Source organism: Oncorhynchus clarkii, chromosome 20, assembly GCF_045791955.1.
Source record: "Oncorhynchus clarkii lewisi isolate Uvic-CL-2024 chromosome 20, UVic_Ocla_1.0, whole genome shotgun sequence".
Taxonomy (NCBI): domain Eukaryota; kingdom Metazoa; phylum Chordata; class Actinopteri; order Salmoniformes; family Salmonidae; genus Oncorhynchus; species Oncorhynchus clarkii.
Window position 1 is genome coordinate 57,482,223 of NC_092166.1, and position 22,635 is coordinate 57,504,857.

At 43.2% G+C, this 22,635-nt stretch overlaps 1 protein-coding gene across 1 annotated transcript; it reads right to left on the minus strand.

Moving 5' to 3' along the window:
• Positions 1-6,959: 6,959 nt before the first annotated feature.
• LOC139376577 (multiple inositol polyphosphate phosphatase 1-like) lies at positions 6,960-16,711 on the minus strand. The gene is made up of 5 exons (XM_071119325.1): positions 15,937-16,711; positions 13,350-13,544; positions 12,855-12,952; positions 12,609-12,739; positions 6,960-8,067 (listed from the first exon to the last, which is right to left on the minus strand). The coding sequence occupies exons 1-5, from the start codon at positions 16,526-16,528 to the stop codon at positions 7,692-7,694; spliced, it is 1,392 nt and encodes a 463-aa protein (XP_070975426.1). The 5' UTR covers positions 16,529-16,711; the 3' UTR covers positions 6,960-7,691.
• Positions 16,712-22,635: the final 5,924 nt, after the last annotated feature.

Here is a 22,635-nt window from a genome sequence, read left to right on the forward strand (position 1 = left end):
AGGAGTTAGAGCCCTGTCTATGTTCATAGTTAAGATGAGAGCACCCCTCTAGCTAGGATGGAGTCCGTCACTCCTCAGCAGGCCATGCTTGGTCCTGTTTGTGGACGAGTCCCAGAAAGAGGGCCAATTATCTACAAATTCTATATTTTGGGAGGGGCAGAAAACATTTTTCTACCAGTGATTGTTGTGAGACTGCTGTAGAGCTCATCACTTCCCCTAACCGGGAGGGGGCCAGAGACAATTACTCGATGCCGACATCTTTCTAGCAATGAACACCTCGAAGAACGACAGCCCAGAGCAACAATGGATCTTCCTGGCTTCATCTCGGTCCTACGCACAGGAGGAAGAGACTGGGTAGCAAAAATCAACAGGATTGGTATCTTGATTTGACTTCTATAACAAAAACAGGTTTTCAAACCCAGATAGTAACAGAAGTGAATGCAGAGACACAGTATAGCAGCTATACAAGCCAGAGCTCAGATCCATCTCAGTGGATGATTTAGAGATGGCCCTTTGATAAGTTCCCAACTAAGTATCTCATATCAAGTGCGAATTTAACAGTCTGTCTGTTTATGTTTCACTCACTCACCTTAGTGAATGGAGCAATGAAGCTGGTGACGCAGGATCAATCCTGCGTCTGCAAACAGCTTGGCCACCTCAGCAATGCGCCCGATGTTCTCCCTGTCTACAGAGGTGAAGCCTACGTTGCTATCCAGTCCCTGTCGGATGTTATCCCCCTCCAAGGAGTAGCAGGGAATGCCAAGTACTCATCCAGGGCAACGCCAACCGTTTTCTTTCCAGCACCTGACAAACCCTTAGTACACAGTGACATAGTCAATATTGACAACACATCCATTATCCAACAAGGCTTATGTGAAACTCTGTAGTGTAGTATTGGAGAGAGGGTTTTCTTTGCTTACCTGTGCATCAAGTCATTCCCAAGACAAGTATACCTTCACATATGTTTAATTTCCAAGCAGAGCAATATGTCCGTCTTTGTCTAGCTTTGATAAGAGAAACTAGAGAACAGCAATTGATTGTTCCTTTGGAAAGGGCCCTGTGCATAAATGAGAAAGTGGTGGGAGAATGCAAGTGGCGAGTGACACCTGATAAATGTCTTATGATCCATCTATAAGCTTTACGTACGTGAAGTAGCTGAAAGGAGCCATGCACAGTGAGCTGCACTACTCTGGACTCCCCTGTACAGCTGGCTACTATTACTCTGAATGCAATGGGGAAGGAAAGTAAAGAGTTTACAGCTCATTGGGTCCTTGTTAGAAGTTTAAAAAAAAAAGGGATCTGACTACTGACCACCAGGCAGAGACTAGAATGACATAGATGACCCAAACCCAGGGAAGCTTTAATTGGATAGAATGGAAGTCTTTCAGATCTGGAAATAACAAGGTACACTAATGTCGCTCCAGCCTTTTCTAGTTGTACTGTCCAGCCTCACTAGGTGCATCTCTGTGGCTTGGCACGCTGTGTGCAGGCGGACCATGTTGGTGGGGGCTGCAGAGGGACAAGGGGAAAACAAAAAGGCCTATTCATTCATACATTCCTGCAGTGTGGCAGTCAGGCCCACTGCTCGCTGGCTGCAACCCCTCACACACAGGCCTGGCTGTGCCTCTCCCAGGTCTGCCCAGAATGAGCTTCATTCATTTGGCCCATGGGCTCAGTGACTCCCGTAGTACATAGCGGCTTACTGATACCGTTAGACACAACTTCTCAATGAGCCCTTGTTAGGGACATGGATAAGCTTAATCAGAATTGGTCAAACTGGCACAACTTTGCGCAGTGTTTAGCAGCCATAACCCAGATCCAGGTGTGTAGCCTGGATACCTGTCACTAAATATGCCACAACCTGTAATAGCACACATCTCAGCTATTTGAAACAGTTAAACACATCATACACTATCATATCATATAGTAAACCATAATACATTCAATACAATAACCTTCATTATGTTGATAATATACAGAGCAGTCTCAATTCGCCAGTGCGTGGACTCTGCAAGGTGCCGAAAGCGTTCCACAGTGATGCTGGCCCATGTTGACTCCAATGCTTCCCACAGTTGTGTCAAGTTGACTGAATGTCTTTTGGGTGGTGGACCGTTCTTGATACACACGGGGAAACTGTTGGATGTGAAAAACACAGCAGCGTTGCAGTTCTTGACACAAACTGGTGCTCCTGGCACGTACTACCATACCCCGTTCAAAGGCACTTAACTCTTTTGTCTTGCCTTTTCACCCTCTGAATGGCACACATACACAATCCATGTCTCAATTGTCTCAAGGCTTAAAAATCCTTCTTAAACCTGTCTCCTCCCCTTCAATCCACTGTTTGAAGTGGATTTAAGAAGTGACAACAATATGGGATCATAGTTTTCATGTCATGGAAAGCACAGGTCTTCTTAATGTTTTGTACACCCAGTGTATAACACAGGTGGCATATTATTTAATGTGGATGTTTAATATTCTTGTCGTTATTCAAAATGAATTTCTTTGCCAAGAATCAGTTTGCATGGCAGTGATTTCCAGACAGGCAAGTGGAGTCAATCCACAGGTCTACTGAACCGTCCAACGCTGATTTGTGGCAGAAACTGGGTCACTTTCTTGTGTAGGAAACGCAGGTAAGAATTCTTCTATTATAAAAAATGTCAAACAGCTGTGACAAGAAGCAACGCCAGAATCGAGTCCAAAGTATCTCTTTCTGTGATTGACAAACAAAGCCTACATTTTGAGATACAGAGTAGCAGGAGAATGTTTTCTGTCTGTCTGCCCCAACCGCCACAGAGATCCAAATGAAATAATTAGTCTGCATCTTAAAAAGTAAGACAGAATGACACACCAATAGAACTGGCATAGCGGTGGGTCCAATAAGGAAGTAAATGGAAATACATGTGTTGTAGGGTCATACCCAAGAAGACTTGAGGTTGTCGTCGCTGCCAAAGGTGCTTCAACAAAGTACTGAGTAATGGTTCTGAATACTTATGCAAATATATTTTTTTATTATTTTTTTTATACATTCACAAAAATGTGTACAAACCTGTTTTTGCTTTGTCATTATGGGGTATTGTGTGTAGATTTGAGGAGGAAAAAACGATTTAATACTTAGAATAAGGCTGTAACTTAACAAAATGTGGAGAAGGTCTAGGGGTCTGAATACTTCACGAAGGCACTGGCTCAAACTGAATAACACGTTGTTCGGAGGCAAATCTCAGGTATTTTCAGAGTGCTGGCAGAATGGGGATGTGGAAGTATGCGTCTTTCAGGTCCACTCTACTGAACCAATCCCCTGGTAGGATGGTTTTGATTCTAAAAGATGATTCAGGCACCTTAGGTCTAGGATCGGATGGAGGCCTCCGCCGTTTTGCGGCACCAGAAAATAGATTGAGTTGAATGCGCAGTTTTGTTGCACTGGTTCCATCTCTTTGATTGCATGCCTTTCCAGGAGCAAGGAGACTTCTGAGCAGAGCTTTTGCTTTTGAGTAGGGTTGCGAGCCGTTGCTTTCAAGACATCCCTGAAGCGTTGGGGGTCGCTGACAAAATTGTAGTGCGTAGCCCTGTGTTAGAGTGCATAACACCCATTTGTTGGCCGTTGACCTTTTCCTAGCTGGAAAGGTGGTGCTCGAGGAAACAGTCTTGTGCTAGCGAGTTAGTCCCATCAGGACAGAGGCCCTCTGCGCGAGGTGGTGCATAGGGGACACGGTCTGCATATGGTGCACCTCTGCCTCTTTGGGGAGTCTGTTCTCCACCTCTTTGGTAAGGCCATTAGTGTCTGTTCCACCATTCCTGAGCAGGTACAGTGTGAGTCTTTACCCCTTTTTCTCCCCAATTTCGTGGTATCCAAATTTGTAAGTTACAGTTTTGTCTCATTTCTGCAACTCCCGTATGGACTCAGGAGAGGAGAAGGTCGAGAGCCATGCGTCCTCCGAAACACAACACAACCAAGCCGCACTGCTTCTTGACACAATGCCCACTTAACCCGGAAGCCAGCTGCACCAACGTGTCAGAAGAAACTCCGTACACCTGGCGACCGTGTCAGCGTGCACTGAGCCCAGCCCGCCACAGGAGTCACTAGTGCGCGATGGGACAAGGACATCCCTGCCGGCCAAACCCTCCCCTAACCCGGACGACGCTTGGGCCAATTGTGCGTCGCCCCATGGGTCTCCTGGTCGCGGCCGGCTGCGACAGAGCCTGGACTCGACCCAGAATCTCTAGTGGCACAGCTCAGTGCCTTAACTGCTCCACTCGGAAGGCCCTAGTACAGCGTGAGTCTGAGCCTGGTTTCTTGGCTTCCCAGTTGGGGCTCTGGGATGGGAGTAATAGTTTGTTGGCTGATGCATTCTAGGCTTTGGAATGAGAAGCTGAAGCTCCATCTGTGCTTCTCGGTCTTCCTTAGACTCTTGGAGGAGGTGGGCCACTGTTGGGCCAAATGTCTGGCCAGGTGATATGGGTACACCTAGGAGTGGAACCTTCCCTTTGTTAGGGAGCTTGGACTGCGCTAACCATAGGTGGCGCCATGCAACACAGTGTTGCTAAAGATTTCCCAACCATCTGAGTATTGCCTTGAAGGCATTGGATGAGCACATCTGTAACTAAAGACAGTTATTTTATGGTCTCAGCATTGTAGTTTGCGGAGAGCCATTCCTGCAGCTCTTTCTGATAGTATCGCTGCTGAATTTCTAACCTAATCCTGGCGGCTGAATCAGTGCTGTCATTTTTCCTGCCTTGGAATCAGAGGAAGCTGGTGGGAGGAGCTATAGGAGGACGTGCTCATTGTTATGGTATACTATACTACAACGCACGAAAGTCTTTGAACAACGGGATAGATGTCTCAGTCTTTGAAGAACTTAATCAAACTTGGATGTGGACACCATGGCAGTAGGTGCATGTTCCCCGTTGAGGTTCCTGCATGCCATCGCAAAGATTTCAGAGAAGGGCCTCCCGAGTGGCGCAGCGGTCTAAGGCACTGCAGCGTCACTACAGACCAGGGCTGTGTCGCAGCCGGCCACAACCAGGAGACCCATGAGGCGGCGCACAATTGGCCCAGCGTCGCCCGGGTTAGGGGAGGGTTTGGACGTCCGGGATATCCTTGTCCCATCACGCTCTAGCGACTCCTGTGGTGGTCCTGGGCGCATGCACGCACACACGGTCGCCAGTTGTACAGTGTTTTCTCAGACACATTGGTGCAGCTGGCTTCCGGGTTAAGCGAGCAGTGTGTCAAGAAACAGTGCGGCTTGGTAGGGTTGTTTGAGGACGCATGGCTTGACGACCTTCACCTCTCCATAGTCCGTACGGGAGTTGCAGAGATGGGACAAGACTGTAACTACCAATTGGATATCACAAAAAAGGGGTAAAAATAAGTAAATACACTTTCAGAGAATGATATTTTCTAGTTGACCGTCACTGCCAGGAAGGGAATGGACGATGCTAGAGCTGTGGTACAGAGCATCATCATCAGAGTGCTCATAGTCTGTGCCATGAGTGGGAGGCTCGTGGACAGTACGTCAGTGTCATCTGATTCAACAACCACACTCCGTTCAGAGGTAGGGGTTGGGTTTGGTACCAGCGGGGGAAGCCTGGCCAAGATGTGCGAGGCCAGACTCATTGGTTGCCATACAACAGTGACAATCTCCTTGTATCTCAGTTGAGGATGAGCGATGGCATTTATTGGGCAGTGGCTTGGAGCGTTAGACTTGGAGCGTTTGGAATGATCATTGACCTGTGTGGCAGACTCATCTGATGAGAATCCAGAGGCACCACCCCTAAAGCTCACAAATCAAGAATTCAATGCTCTTGGTTAGAATTTCTGACAGTGAGTCCAAGAGCTGCTACCCTGTGCAGCCATTTGAGCATGTTCATTTCCCAAGCCAAGAATGCAAAGTGTGTGCTCATCTGATGCTGGGAGTTGTTTTTCACGCTGTTGACATTTGTGAAACATCAGCCTGTGTACAGCACTGAATCAGTGTGCAACAAATAGATTCACATAAAAAATTTTTTTTTTTTTCTGGTGTATGCTTCGATTGCTCTCGGTACCGGCTTCAGATCCTTTGAGAGAAAGTTAGGTTTACCGTTGGCTCCGACCAGTCGTGCTTTGGGATCGAGACTCCCGCCTAAATATGTATCAAGGTCCGGGTTCGAAACTCCCACTTATATAAAGTCACCTGACTGGCACAGTCAAGCTTGGACTGTCTCTGTCAAGCAAGGACCGGTAGCCTACATCACTGCTGAGCTCCTTGATCACAGCAATACTTCAAGCGAGGGAGTGGTAATGCTGGATCAATGGGCTGGTGTGGCAGTCAAGCGGGGAAAGGCACGACACCGCGGGTCAACAAGCGCCAACAACAGGTACAACAAGCAAACTAGCTATGGTTGCTATGGATGGCTAACTTCTGGGGTAATAGGATAGACTCAAAGCTAACTAGCTAGCCAACGCACAAGGATGGAAAATGCTTGACAAAAAGCAAAAATAGTTAGCTAGTATGGGCAGGCACAATAACGAGACGTGGGGAGATTGTAGATTAGATAACAAATAAACTACTTCAGCACCTCCGAGTCGTTGAAAAATCCGTAATTCTGTAGAAAGGTAATCTAAAGACTATTAATAGCAGTCTCGTAATGTAAAACACAAACGTGCAAGTGAAGAAAAGGCTGTAGGTCACGTCACACTGCCTTTTGCATTGACGTATCACGTGGGTTCAGTAAGGGTGTGGCGTAACAGTAAACATATTTAATATTCATCTCAATCGCATCACGTGAAGGGGAAGGAGTTCCCATAGGTAATTTGCTGATCCGTTGCAAAATCGAAAGAAACCCCATGTAATCAAGAGAACCCATGAATGGCATTTGATGCAATTTACAAATAACCACTGTCATGGAACATTTGAACCATATGACATCATTTACTGATTTTGAAATGGGTTGCTCAATTTGCATTTGATACAAAAGCAAATATGTCAAAATCTCAAGGCATTTACTTTAATCTGAAATATTTCACAAACAAATCAAATGACAATGTAGAAAATAATTAAATAAAGCTAAGGTAACCCCAAATTAAAAGCTTATTGTTCAAAATGTATATTTTGTTCACAATGCAGTCCAATGATGTTTGAGTCCATATTTAAAAAAGGCAAACTTTGGAGTAAATGTTTCTGAAAATGAGTGCAAATATAAAATCAGCCCAAACAAAATGACTCATTACAGAGCAAAAAAATTTAACAAACAAACAATTTCAAAGAGTTTCTCAGCAAGTAAACCCAACCCACTGCATCTATCCAGTGGCAGACGTTATATTCTACTCATTGTTTCTTTCTGCGTTTGGAAAATGCATACTGTATGAAAACACAAAAAGGAACCTGAAATCTGCAATATAATATAAATCAATATGAAACCGTGAAATAACATAAATATAAAGCTCTCCCTCCTCTAAAAAGAGTGAATTCAATTAAGACCCTGGATGACCCTAGAAAAGAAAGCAAGCATCATGATAACTTGTGCTAAAGTGACACCTGGAAAAAAAAGGGGCCCAGTAAAAGCTATCTGTGAAACCTGTTACTTCTAAAAAGATATCAGAAAAAAAGGAACTGGTTCAGACAAAACCTTTAAAACACCCTCTCTTGTATGACACAGAAGTTGGAGTCTTCAAACCCATGTATAGAAAGAGCCCTCCACCTTCACATGCCCCAAGCTCACAGCTCACAGTTTCTGTTGGGTCTGGACGGCTCGCACTCCTTCTCGAAATTGCAGCCGTGCAGCAACTCTCTGTAGGTCTCTCTGACCGTATTGTACAGAGGAGCCTGGTGGTTTATATTGGGGAATTTCAGAGGTGTCTCGTTGAGTAGGAACTGCAGCCGGAGGCCTTCACTGCAGTCATACAGCACAAAGACCAAGTTGGCTGCGTAAGGCACGATGCGGCTGGTGCGGAAGGTGCGGCCATGTTGCAGGTCAAAGTTGTCGGCGGTCAGGGGCGTCTCGTCTCTGAAAAAGCCCATAAGGGCCAACAGGGGCAGGAGGGTCTCGGCATGGCCCACCTGAATGGTCACAGCCTCAGATACATGCCCAAACCTGAACAGAAAAAAAGGGGACTTAATCCACAATTCAAAAATCATGATGATAACCAGCCACACTTACTATGTTATTACAATGAAGTGAGGTGAAATGCATCAGAGGGCAAAACAAAGGAGAAATGATCAATTGCCATGTAGCAGTTTACTTCAATGACTTTCCCCATTGTAGAGAGCCCATTTTTAAAACAGGTGTAACAATTAATGGGAGAGGAAGTGATGGATATACCCTCAGGGACCCAATAATTTTTATAACACATTCAAGAACCTCCAGAAGCTAACCAGCTAACTAGCTACAAGCTATTTAGTCATTGTTAGCCACTGCGAGCGGCTTTTACCTTTTGCACAGCCAGCCAGTTTTTTTTAGCCTGGATAACTGTCTCTCCACAACAACGCCGGATTCCTGCCGTAATCCCTGGACCACTACTTCTGATCTTCACTAGCTTGCACGCAGTACCGAAGCTATCCCTGAGGGCCACTTCCCGGCCTACTCAGCTGTTCACCCGAACCACACTCATACACGGCTAGAGCCCAATACTCCACCGGACCCTTGCTGTAAACTTGGCTACATAGCTGATGCCTGCTGGACTGTCCATTAATCACAGTACTCCATTCTGTTTGTTTATGTTTTATCTGTCGGCCCCAGCCGCACTCAGGCTCTATGTGTAGTTAATCCGACCCTCTCTGCCTAGTCAACGCCATTTTACCTGCTGTAGTTGTGCTAGCTGATTAGCCGTTGTCTCACCTGCTGTTTTAGCTAGCTCTCCCAATCAACACCTGCGATTACTGTATGCCTCGCTTTATGTCAATATGCCTTGTATACTGTTGTTCAGGTTAATTATCATTGTTTTAGTTTACAATGGAGCCCCTAGTTCCACTCTTCATACCTCTGATACCTTCTTTGTCCCACCTGCCACACATGCAGTGACCTCACCCATTACAACCAGCATGCCAGCAATGCCAGCAACCAGCAACCAGCTTATCATCACCCAGTGCCTGGGCTTACCTCCACTGTACCCGTACCCCACCATACCCCTGTCTGCGCATTATGCCCTGAATATATTCTACCATGCACAGAAATCTGCTCCTTTTATTCTTTGTCCCCAACGCTCTAGGCGACCAGTTTTGATAGCCTTTAGCCGCACCCTCATACTACTCCTCCTCTGTTCCCCTGGTGATGTGGAGGTAAACCCAGGCCCTGCATGTCCCCAGGCACCCTCATTCGTTGACTTCTGTGATCGAAAAAGCCTTGGTTTCATGCATGTCAACATCAGAAGCCTCCTCCCTAAGTTTGTTTTACTCACTGCTTTAGCACACTCTGCTAACCCTGATGTCCTTGCCGTGTCTGAATCCTGGCTTAGGAAGGCCACCAAAAATTCTGAGATTTCCATACCCAACTATAACATTTTCCGTCAAGATAGAACTGCCAAAGGGGGAGGAGTTGCAGTCTACTGCAGAGATAGCCTGCAAAGTAATGTCATACTTTCCAGGTCCATACCCAAACAGTTCGAACTACTAATTTTAAAAATTACTCTCTCCAGAAATAAGTCTCTCACTGTTGCCGCCTGCTATACCGACCCCCCTCAGCTCCCAGCTGTGCCCCGGACACCATTTGTGAATTGATCGCCCCCCATCTAGCTTCAGAGTTTGTTCTGTTAGGTGACCTAAACTGGGATATGCTTAACACCCCAGCAGTCCTACAATCTAAGCTAGATGCCCTCAATCTCACACAAATCATCAAGGAACCTACCAGGTACAAGCCTAAATCTGTAAACAAGGGCACCCTCATAGACGTCATCCTGACCAACTGGTCCTCCAAATACACCTCAGCTGTCTTCAACCAGGATCTCAGCGATCACTGCCTCATTGCCTGTATCCGCTATGGATCCGCAGTCAAACGACCACCCCTCATCACTGTCAAACGCTCCCTAAAACACTTCTGCGAGCAGGCCTTTCTAATCGACCTGGCCCGGGTATCCTGGAAGGATATTGACCTCATCCCGTCAGTTTAGGATGCCTGGTCATTCTTTAAAAGTAACTTCCTCACCGTTTTAGATAAGCATGCTCCGTTCAAAAAATGCAGAACTAAGAACAGATATAGCCCTTGGTTCACTCCAGACCTGACTGCCCTCGACCAGCACAAAAACATCCTATGGCGGACTGCAATAGCATCGAATAGTCCCCGCGATATGCAACTGTTCAGGGAAGTCAGGAACCAACACACGCAGTCAGTCAGGAAAGCCAAGGCCAGCTTCTTCAGGCAGAAATTTGCATCCTGTAGCTCTAACTCCAAACAGTTCTGGGACACTGTAAAGTCTATGGAGAACAAGAGCACCTCCTCCCAGCTGCCCACTGCACTGAGGCTAGGTAACACTGTCACCACCGATAAATCCATGATTATCGAAAACTTCAACAAGCATTTCTCAACGGCTGGCCATGCCTTCCTCCTGGCTACTCCAACCTCGGTCAACAGCCCCCCCCCGCAGCTACTCACCCAAGACTCTCCAGGTTCTCGTTTACCCAAATCCAGATAGCAGATGTTCTGAAAGAGCTGAAAAACCTGGACCCATACAAATCAGCTGGGCTTGACAATCTGGACCCTCTATTTCTGAAACTATCCGCCGCCATTGTCACAACCCTTATTACCAGCCTGTTCAACCTCTCATATCGTCTGAGATCCCCAAGGATTGGAAAGCTGCTGCAGTCATCCCCCTCTTCGAAGGGGGAGACACCCTGGACCCAAACCTATATCCATCCTGCCCTGCCTATCTAAGGTCTTCGAAAGCCAAGTCAACAAGCAGGTCACTGACCATCTCGAATCCCACTGTACCTTCTCCGCTGTGCAATCTGGTTTCCGAGCCGGTCATGGGTGCACCTCAGCCACACTCAAGGTACTAAACGATATCATAACCGCCATCGATAAAAGACAGTACTGTGCAGCCGTCTTCATCGACCTGGCCAAGGCTTTCGACTCTGTCAATCACCATATTCTTAGCGGCAGACTCAGTAGCTTCGGTTTTTCTAATGGCTACCTTGCCTGGTTCACCAACTACTTTGCAGACAGAGTTCAGTGTGTCAAATCGGGGGGGGGGGGGGGGGGGGGGGATGTTTTCCAGTCCTCTGGCAGTCTCTATGGGGGTGCCACAGGGTTCAATTCTCGGGCCGACTCTTTTCTCTGTATATATCAATGATGTTGCTCTTGCTGCGGGCGATTCCCTGATCCACCTCTACGCAGACGACACCATTCTGTACACTTCCGGCCCTTCCTTGGACACTGTGCTATCTAACTTCCAAACGAGCTTCAATGCCATACAACACTCCTTCCGTGGCCTCCAACTGCTCTTAAACGCTAGTAAAACCAAATGCATGCTTTTCAACCGTTCGCTGCCTGCATCTGCATGCCCGACTAGCATCACCACCCTGGATGGTTCCGACCTAGAATATGTGGACATCTATAAGTACCTAGGTGTCTGGCTAGACTGTAAACTCTCCTTCCAGACTCATATCAAACATCTCCAATCTAAAATCAAATCTAGAGTCGGCTTTCTATTCCGCAACAAAGCCTCCTTCACTCACGCCACCAAACTTACCCTAGTAAAACTGACTATCCTACCGATGCTCGACTTCGGCGATGTCATCTACAAAATAGCTTCCAATACTCTACTCTGCAAACTGGATGCAGTTTATCACAGTGCCATCCGTTGTTACTAAAGCACCTTATACCACCCACCACTGCGACCTGTAGGCTCTAGTCGGCTGGCCCTCGCTACATATTCGTCGCCAGACCCACTGGCTCCAGGTCATCTACAAGTCCATGCTAGGTAAAGCTCTGCCTTGTCTCAGTTCACTGGTCACGATGGCAACACCCACTCGTAGCACGCGCTCCAGCAGGTGCATCTCACTGATCATCCCTAAAGCCAATACCTCATTTGGCCGCCGTTCGTTCCAGTTCTCTGGTGCCTGTGACTGGAACGAATTTCAAAAATCGCTGAAGTTGGAGACTTTTATCTCCCTCACCAACTTCAAACATCTGCTATCTGAGCAGCTAACCGATCGCTGCAGCTGTACATAGTCTATCGGTAAATAGCCCACCCAATTTACCTACCTCATCCCCATACTGTTTATATTTATTTACTTTTCTGCTCTTTTGCACACCAGTATCTCTACCTGTACATGACCATCTGATCATTTATCACTCCAGTGTTAATCTGCAAAATTGTAATTATTCGCCTACCTCCTCATGCCTTTTGCATTTTTTTCTTTTTTTCCCCTACTGTGTTATTGACTTGTTAATCGTTTACTCCATGTGTAACTCTGTTCACACTGCTATGCTTTATCTTGGCCAGGTCGCAGTTGTAAATGAGAACTTGTTCTCAACTAGCCTACCTGGTTAAATAAAGGTGAAATAAAAAAATAAAACAAGGTTTTCAATAACAAGGAGAGTGGCTTGATAACAAGGATTGGCCTATTTAAGCACTTGTGTTTACATTATACGCTCATAGTAGTCAAAATGACTGTGGACTAACTTTAAAACCAACTCACCTGATCTCATGAGCAGCCTTATCAAGGCGATTGAACAGGTCATGAAAAAGAGCGCAACTGGACTTGCGGTTGATGTCATGACCATAGCCCCTCTTCCAGTACTGTTTCAGGTCATTTTTGTACTCCAGCACCTGAAAAGGCCCAGGTGATTGTGTTAATGAAAATGTGAAAGACCGGTTTGAACGGTATGACTGAACTGGGTTCTTCCTTGTTTATGAGGCAGAGGCAATAGCTCTGTGTACATACTTGGGCGTCAGTCTCATCAAACAGGTTGCACCAGGGGGAGTTCAAAGATTTGATGGCAAACTCGTATGAGCACAGGAAGAATGCAGCTTCCACCAGATCTGGTGAGAAAGAGGGGAGAATTATTGAATGAATTAATTCAATTGGCAAGTTTCAACTGTAACATTATGAACTCCCTAAACTACACAAAGTGGCTACGATTTGGAACCAAGCAACAAGTCCAGTTGCACATCTATCACTCCAGTGTTCATTTGCTCAATTGTAATTACTTCACTACTATTGGCCTATTTACTGCCTTACCTCCTTATGCCATTTGCACACACTGTATAGACTTTTTCTATTGTGTTATTGACTGTATGTTTGTTTATTCCTTGTGTAACTCTGTTGTTGTTTGTGTCACACTGCTTTGCTTTATCTTGGCCAGTTCGCAGTTGTAAATGAGAACTTGTTCTCAACTGGCCTACCTGGTGAAATAAAGGTGAAATAAAAAATAAAAACCTGGTGTGATGTGATTGTATGGAACTTGCAGTTGGGCAGCCATCTTCATCTGCACTATTTTCATCTCTGCTGAGGCCTTGAAGAGGTGGACCTCTTCGAGGGCAGTTTTGTTGTTCTCCACATCGTCAACAAATTTTTTGCACTGGTCAAAGAATCTCATCAACTCATCATTGATTTCTTGGCTGGGTCCAACTTCTGTAACAAGACAAAAAGAGAATACAATAAGTCCAAACATTGTGTATTATTGTTGCTGATCTCGGCCCCACCAGACTGTACTAATGGTGATCAGCAGTGCTTCATTTGTAAATGAACACAGTGTGAGTGTGAGAGAGGGGGAGTTATGTGGGGGGCTCTGAGGTACCGGATTACATTGAGAGAAAAAGTTTCAAACACAATGTAGCAGCGCAGCAGACAGAGAAAACATATAGCAGGCTACTGTTACATGGTGGTGAAATGGACAGCACTCTCCAAGGTGCTGATTAATTCAACGCATTTTATGGCCACATACTTGAGTAAAGCTGCGGGGCTTCTACAAGTCCGAATTTCTTATAGCCTAATTTTGTAGACAATGTACAGCAACATTTTTGACGTCACTGTAGAACACCCGCCATATGCATGAGCACACATACTCAGCTGTGGGGCTTGCAAGACCCGAATTTCATATAATTTTCAAGACATCAATGTAGCAGTAGATCAAATATCATAATATCGGAAATATAACTTCAAATAAAATAAATCAATGTAGGCTACAGCAGGTTATACGTTTGCGTGTTCTTGAACTCCAAATTGCACCTGCTCCGAGCACTTTGTCAGTGGATGCACTGCAGGATTAGCAGTGCTAAGGCATCGCCATCAGGAACAGTTTGCCCCTCACTCCTCTCCTCCGACACTGATAGTCCTCTGGCTGGTTCTGGGTTCGATTCACCATCTTTCTCTAGATTTCTGGACTTGAAAAATGTCCTCAAACTCGATTTGCCTTTACTTATCCATTTAAAAAATAATTTTTGCCTTTCCCACGTTTCAAATTCAGTAGGGAGATGACTAGCCTTGGCTATGTGATGTAATTACGTAGGGAACTCTTCACTAGCTGACCACCACTACCAAGATCTGTGTCAAGATCAGTTACTTACCCTACCGGCCCTCCCCATAACCTATGTACAAATAAGAGAGCAGAGCTGTGTTCGAATACCCATACTAACATAGTTTGTAGTATATACTCATTAAGTATTTAGTATAAGTTAATTTTAGTATACTGTAAACTAACGGCATCCTTTCAGTTAAGTGTACTTACGCTCTGCCTGTCTACCGGAAGTTGATGCTGTTGCTATGCAACTTCTTGCCACCATGTTAGCATAACAAATTACTAGCTAGACATCTTACGACTTCATTAACAATGTCCATTGAGAACGAACGAACAACGACAATACCACTTAGCTAAGCATGACGTGAATAATCAATTCAATAAACGTTGGGTAGTTAGTTAGATAGTTTATTGACAGTTTATTAATTATATGCTGTCAATTTATTAGTAGCCAAGTAACATTAGGTAGCTAGCTAACATACCGGTACATACAAGCAACTGCTATATGCGGTTCGAAAGGTTCGAAAGGCTAGCGTAGCAACACAAATTGTCAGTTACGTGTAACGTAACTTATTTGAAAAGTAATTTAAAAAATGTATTACATTGCTCAACATTTATCATAACTATAGTTAACTAATTTAACTTGTGAACTTTTTGTACTTACATTTGTATCTGCTCTCGTCAGACTTCGGCTGCATATTTTCCACAATTTTCTTAAAATCTGAAAATGTTGTGAAGCCATGCTAATTATATATTATTATAATAATTGCATTATGGGCCCTAAAAGCACAGAAAGTGTCCACTGTTGTATACTTCGAATTTTGGCGACTGTAGTAAGACATCCAGGAGCTTTTGGCATACTAACTTTATACAATGGCTGGGTATAATCCTGAATGCTGATTGGTTAAAACTGCATTCCAGACCGTGTCTATTCCACAAGTTACCACCTGCTATGACAAAAATGCCTATTTACTCTGTTCCGTCTGCCTCATCAGCCCAGCCAGGCAATTTATAAACGTAACTATAAAAAACATCTAGACATTCTCACATTTCTTTTAGACTAACATTTACAGGGGCCTAACAACACCTTTGCCAATATATCCACCAAACACCAGCTTCTCGGGCATTATTACTTAAATGACCAATAAGCATACTACATACTAAATGTACATCACAAATGGTAGTTTTCGAACACAGCTCAGGTTTATGGCGCCGACAGACATGGCAGCTCTGCTTCTAGCTCATAAGTATCTGTTTTTTTCTGTGGATTATTTATCACAAGCATGCGAAATTACGTCTGCTAAATATGTGTACGTGACCAATAAAATTAGATTTAGAATCAGTGTGGCAGGATAGGATGTATACGCTGAAGACTCACCGCGCTTTTACATTAACGTCAAAAAAGCACTGGTGATCCGTGTTTGTGACTGAGTGTGATACCCAAAGGCCTATTTATAATTCAGATAATAGGAAAAAGACTAAACTAGGTTTACTCTACAAACTCACCTGTTACGTTCCAAAGGTTGAGTAGGCCTTCTTGGAAAGCGACAATGCTGTCCACGCATCTGTGTTTGGAGCTAGTGATGAAACGGATACGATGGCTCCTGAGGTTTTCCTCTGACATCAAAGATGGAAAGAATGTTGCCAACCTGACAGCCAGATGCCTATGGTCATCTCGCCCCTTTTCCACAAGCTTGCCATCCATGTCTTCAGTGTACCACATTTCCCACTTGGTTTTTATGTCAGTCAGCCATTTATCGGTGTTCTTTGCGTCGTTTAGAACAAGGTCGTAAAGCCGTTGCATCCTTTTGATATTTTTGGTCGTTGGATATCGTGTTCCATGCCGAATTATGGCGGTCACATGAACAGCAGTGCAATCGGTACATCCCGGTTTTAAAAGGGATTTGTTTACCGAGAGGATGTCATTAATGAGATAGGGGTTTACTTCCTCATATCTGCCTTTCGTTCCGAAATAATTTGCAATCGCAGGTATGCTTGAATTAACGTTAGCATTTGCAACTGAGCAGTATGAAACCCGGGTCAAAGCTAGACTAAATGTCGTGAACAACAACGTTTGTTTAGATAACGCTGGTGTCATTTCGTCAAATTAGTTGAGGTAGAAGCAATTGATACTTACAAACGACTAAACTAAGTTAGCTAGTACATTGCTGTCTGCTTTGTTTGTTGTTGTTTCGCTGCGAACTTTGAACTTGGCAACAACAAAAAAAATGGAGCTCCACAAGCCGGCCAACCGTATTAAATCCCTGCGTTTTCGTGTGGCAAGGGACCTACACTAAACTGCATGACTTAGTTATAATCTGTGTAGAAATTGGACATAAATCAAGATAATAACACAAACAGTGTTCAGGGCTGTGGGATATCAAAATCAATCAAATATCCCAAACGCAGCCAGTGGATTCAACATCATTTGGTTTCTATCAGAAAAATACCACTTCTCCCCACCAGAGGGCGACTGCTATACAATCAAATATTTATCACAGTGCTTTTTATGTGCCTGAGCACGAGACATATTTTCTCTTATTTCCCGAGATTTGCGAAATGCCAGGATTGTATAGTTCCGTAGCTATTCATCAGCAGAGCAGTAAGAAAATGAGAAATGGGCTTTGTATTAGTGAAATTGCTGAAAGAATTTCAGGTGCCGTGCACATTCCATCTTTCGGAGGCAAAGACTTCACTATCGGACGCGAACACACGCGATTTCTTGGTCTGTTTGACCGCTCAGTTGCAAGCTAAATTCCAAATCTGTGTTGCGTGCAGACGGCTTCGTTAATAGATGGTGTAATGTTCAAGTACATTTACTGTTTATTTGAATACGCTATCATTATGCATGAGCCTGTGGCTATCCATAGCTCATTAGAAATCTCCCAGGTGTACTTAATAGAGAGGACACCTTTCATCAACAACTCCTTACCTTCATTTTTTAGGCAAATAAAAATCCCCGGTGGAGCTGTGTCCATCTCCAGAGATAAATTGCACAGGTGCAGTGAAATTCTAATGGAAGCTTGCACTTCTTTATTGTTCTTGTTTTTATAAAGAATGAATCATGCAATGATATGCATATCACATGATATATATATGATTTAATAGTAAAGGTGTATAGTGTAGCCCTAGATATACATTACTTGCATTGCCTTTCAAATTCTTTACAATTCAAAACTTGTTTTTAAGAAAACGCTTTTAACTGCCTAGGGGGGAAATATTTATGGCCTAATCTATGGCGTATGGGAATTGGTGAACAATTCATGTCCATAATTTAAGTCCTTTTTTATGTAATTTTACATCTTAAAGTTAGTGTGGAAGAGGTGAAACATTTTTTGTTGTCTATCAACAATGACAAGCCACCAGAGTCTGACACCTTGGATGGAAAATTTGACCTTGGACGTTGTTCAAAAGGACACAGCTTCGGTAGGCCAGGTAGGCTGTTGTCCTGTACTTGGTAGGTTCAGGCCTAACCATATATATATTTTTCTTTCTCTTGGTGGTTAATCCCAGTTTGGATGGGTAAATGATACCTGCATATGTAAACAACCTATTGTATTTCTATTGTGCCAATAACACGTACCATTGGGTCTCTTAGGCTTGACTGATGGATAAACACAAGACCTGCATGACAGTGAAGGTTGAACTCGATGTCCCTGGTTGGGTACAGACTATCTGTAAATAGAGGTGGTGTCTGTGTCTGGCAGAAGTTCCCGTTGTGTTCCTGAATTATTCATGGGCCTCGTTAGGAAAACCTCAGTGCCACTTTTGAGAGCGAGAGAGAGGTTATAAATTGTGGTAACTTATCCCTGTGTTGGGTTGAGTAGACTGCACTCATGGGCGAAGGAGTTTCTCATTACCTGTGGCTGTTCTGCAATTAGTTTTTCTCAATGATAATGCCTACTAAGAGACTGGCTGAAAGGCAATGCCTTTGTTTGGTAGGTAGGCTAATATGCTTTGAAATGTATACACAGTGATGAGGGTTGGATTTGATTGTAGCTGTGTGTGGCTTTCCCTGGCATCAGTAATATGGTCTTAATTCCTTCCATTGGCTGAAAATGGTCCGATCTTTTACACAATTTAGCCTATGGTAAACTTAACCAAACAAGCTTGATATAATGTTTAATTTCCTCAACTTGCCTTTCAGATGGATGTGGTTTGGGTGTGGTTTTTCACAGTCAGTCAAAGGCCAAAGCACACACTGCTGTGTTGTAGGCATCAAGATGGTTTTTTCATGACCAAATGAGCACTGATAAATTAGCTTGGCTGTTTTAAGATAGAGGTCGCACTTTTGGGCTTTAGATTTCGCACTTTTCAGGCTCTTACAATGTCTCCAATTGTTAAGTTTTGTCCTGGCTCATCTAGCTGATATTTAACTGCTTTTGTTGCTGATGAAGGACTGGTTAGTGCAAATAGGGGGAATGGACTGAGAGAATTCCTGAAACACGCAGTTCGTGTCTGTTGGTAGTTATCCCTATGAATCACGCTAGCAGGATCTGTCCTGTTTGACACACGAAACAAATATATTTGTAAAGTGGATGAAAATAAGTTAATCTTGGTCCAGTTGAGTCATTGTTTTAATTTCCATCTGTGCAACAGTAGTGCCTAAACCACCACGGTTTGTTGAAGAAATGTAAGAAAAGTTTTAATTCACCAATTTGTATTGCAATAATGTCACGACTCATTTGTGGCCTGAAACCAGGGGTCAAAACTGAGACGAGTGTTGACCGAAGTCGAGACAAGTTTGAACAAATCTCTATAATATATAAACAACTTTTGGAAAGCTAGCCATTAAAAAGGTGTGGTCCACAGATCTAATTGAATCTGAACAAACCCTTTAACTGGAACAGAGTATGGAAAAATAGGACCTTGGCATCCTGAAATCCAATCCATCAATTTATACATTTGAAGTTTGTTCAGACTATATTTTATACCAAGGAAACATTTTACGATGAGACTGGCCCTAACTCACAACTGTTCACTTTGTCCCCTAAATCAGGTAGGCACATTCCTCCATATGATGTGTGAGTGACCTTCAGTTAAATGGGGCGGCACAGTAGCCTAGTGGTTAGAGCGTTGGACTAGTAACCGAAAGGTTGAAAGTTTAAATCCCCGCGCTGACAAGGTACAAATCTGTCATTCTGCCCCTGAACAGACAGTTAACCCACTGTTCCTAGGCTGTCATTGAAAATAAGAATTTGTTCTTAACTGACTTGCCTAGTTAAATAAAGGTTAAATAAATAAAACATGTAAATGCTTCTGGGGAAAAATTACAAAATTGCATGTATGCAAATATTCAATGATTTGCATTTATTACGTTAACTATGATACAGTGGGGCAAAAAAGTATTTAGTCAGCCACCAATTGTGCAAGTTCTCCCACTTAAAAATATGAGAGAGGCCTGTAATTGTCATTATAGGTACACTTCAACTATGACAGACAATGAGAAAAAAAATCCAGAAAATCACGTTGTAGGATTTTTAATGAATTTAGTTACAAATTATCCTAAATGTGTATAAAATGTGTGTATATATATATATATATATATATATACAAATTTTTGTAATCATGACAATTGTAACAATACTGAATTAACACTTTTATTTTAACTGAATATAATACATATGGGCTTTTGGATGGGTGTTCTTAAGATGATTCCACAGGTTGGTGGTATTTTTTGATTTAGCCGTTGCTGACCCCATGCTTACATCTTTATCACAAATAAGACACCTTGCTTTCCCCGGTGCCAATTCCATGTAATAGTCCCACACTGGTGCTCTGCTTTTCTCTGCCATCTGTAAAACACACACACACACTGCTCTGAAGTGACAATGATACTGAAGAGTCTGCTTATGTAACGGATGTGAAACGCTAGCTTAGTTAGCGGTGGTGCGCACTAAATAGTGTTTCAATCGGTGACGTCACTTGCGCTGAGACCTTGAAGTAGTAGTTCCCCTTGCTCTGCAAGGGCCGTGGATTTTGTAGCGATGCTTCGTGGGTGATTGTTGTTGATGTGTGCAGAGGGTCCCTGGTTCGCGCCTGGGTGTGGGCGAGGGAACGGTCTAAAGTTATACTGTTACACTTAGGAGACAAATACTCTCAACTGTTTGAATAAAAATAGAGTTTAAGTTACCTGTGATGAATGTTGAAAACAAAAACCGTAATTTCTATATGCAGGAAATCCTATTTTAATAATGGACATGGTAAGAATTGACTACCAAAGTGTGAGTAATAATTCCCATGACACCTAGCAAAATCTGAAAAGCGGTTCCTTCATTAATTTATTCCATAGGATATTTTTAGATTCACTTAAAATAAGGTCTGTGTTTCGTGTAGGCTTACACCACCTTGCCAATTTTATAACTGTGTAGATATCCATAGGACAAGGTAACTCTGATCAATATTGGCTAAATATAAGCGAAGAGCATTTTTTTTGTAGAGTGGATTTATGAAAATATTTTGACAAACGTTACCTTATCCTAGTGAGATTTACACGGGTATCAAAACGCCGAGGCGGTTTAAGCCTGCACCCTAACCTGCACGAAACACAGACCTTATTTGAAGTAGATCAATACATTCTCTTTGGAAGACATGAACGGTAAAATAACGAAGGAACCCATTTCAAGTTCAGCCGCAAGTTATTACAGGAATTAAACGCGTCTACAATTTCTCTCTAAACCATATACCTTTGACTATTACGAGCCTTCTGCTGCCTACCACCCCTCAGTCAGACTGCTCTATCAAATATCAAATCATAGACTTAACTATAATAAACACACAGAAATACGAGCCTTAGATCAAATCCGGAAACTATCACTTCGAAAACAAACGTTTATTGCGTTCCGTATTTTATCTAACGGGTGGCATCCATGAGTCTAAATATTCCTGTTACATTGCACAACCTTCAATGTTATGTCATAATTACGTAAAATTCTGGCAAATTAGTTTGCAAAGAGCCAGGCATATACCCTGACTCTGCGTGCAATTAACGCAAGAGAAGTGACACAATTTCACCTGGTTAATATTGCCTGCTAACCTGGATTTCCTTTAGCTAAATATGCAGGTTTAAAAATATATACTTGTGTATTGATTTTAAGAAATGCATTGATGTTTATGGTTAAGTACACATTGGAGCAACGACAGTCGTTGATTAATTGTTTTTTATAAGATAAGTTTAATGCTAGCTAGCAATTTACCTTGGTTTACTGCATTTGCGTAACAGCTCCTCGTGAGGCAGGTGGTTAGAGCGTTGGACTAGTGAACTGTAAGGTTGCAGGATTGGGTCCCCGAGCTGACAAGGTAAAACTCTGTCGTTCTGCCTCGCTCCTAGGCCGTCATTGAAAATAAGAATGTGTTCTTACTTACTTGCCTAGTTAAATTAAGATTAAATAAAGGTGTAAAAAAATATATCAAAAAAAAATCGGTGCCCAAAAATACTGATTTCCGATTGTTATGAAAACTTGAAATTGGCCCTAATTAATTGGCCATGTTGTTTCTTGGTCTTCTGATTGTATTCCTACTTCATTCTTACAAAGCAGTTGCTTATTACACATTCAGAAAGTATTCACATCCACTGACTTTTTCCACATTTTGTTGTGTTATAGCCTGAATTAAAAATGGTTTGTCACTGGCCTCTCTCTACACAATACCCATTTTTAATGTCAAATTGGAATTATGTTTTCAGAAAAGACCAGGTAGGTTTTCCAATGCCTCGCAAAGAAGAGAACCTATTGGTAGATGGGTAAAAAAGAAGAGAGAAAAAAGACATTGAATATCCTTTTGAGCATGGGAAGTTATTAATTACACTTTGGATGGTGTATAAATACACCCATTCACTACAAAGATACAGGCTTCTTTCCTAACTCGGTTACCAGAGAGGAAGGACACCGCTCAGGGATTACACCAGGCCATGGTGACTTTAAAACAGGAACAGAGTTTAATGGCTGTAATAGGACAACTGATGATGGATCAACAACATTGTAGTTACTTCACAATACTAACCTAATTGACAAAGTGAAAAGAAGGAAGCCTGTACAAAATAAAAATATTCCAAAACATGCATCCTGTTTGCAACGAGGCACTAAAGTAATACTGCAAAAAATGTGGCAAAGCAATTCACTTTTAGGCCACCTTCCAGGCTGTGTAAGGGCTATTTGACCAAGAAGGAGATGACCTGGCCTCCACAATCACCCGACCTCAAACCAA

Coding starts and splice junctions, on each gene's coding strand:
- LOC139376577 (XM_071119325.1), bottom strand. CDS start 16,528: ATGACACCAGCGTTATCTAAACAAACGTTGTTGTTCACGACATTTAGT. Junction 13,545..15,936: donor CAACCTTTGGAACGTAACAG/GTGAGTTTGTAG, acceptor GTCTTGTTACAG/AAGTTGGACCCAGCCAAGAA. Junction 12,953..13,349: donor ATACAATCACATCACACCAG/GTTTTTATTTTT, acceptor CTTTCTCACCAG/ATCTGGTGGAAGCTGCATTC.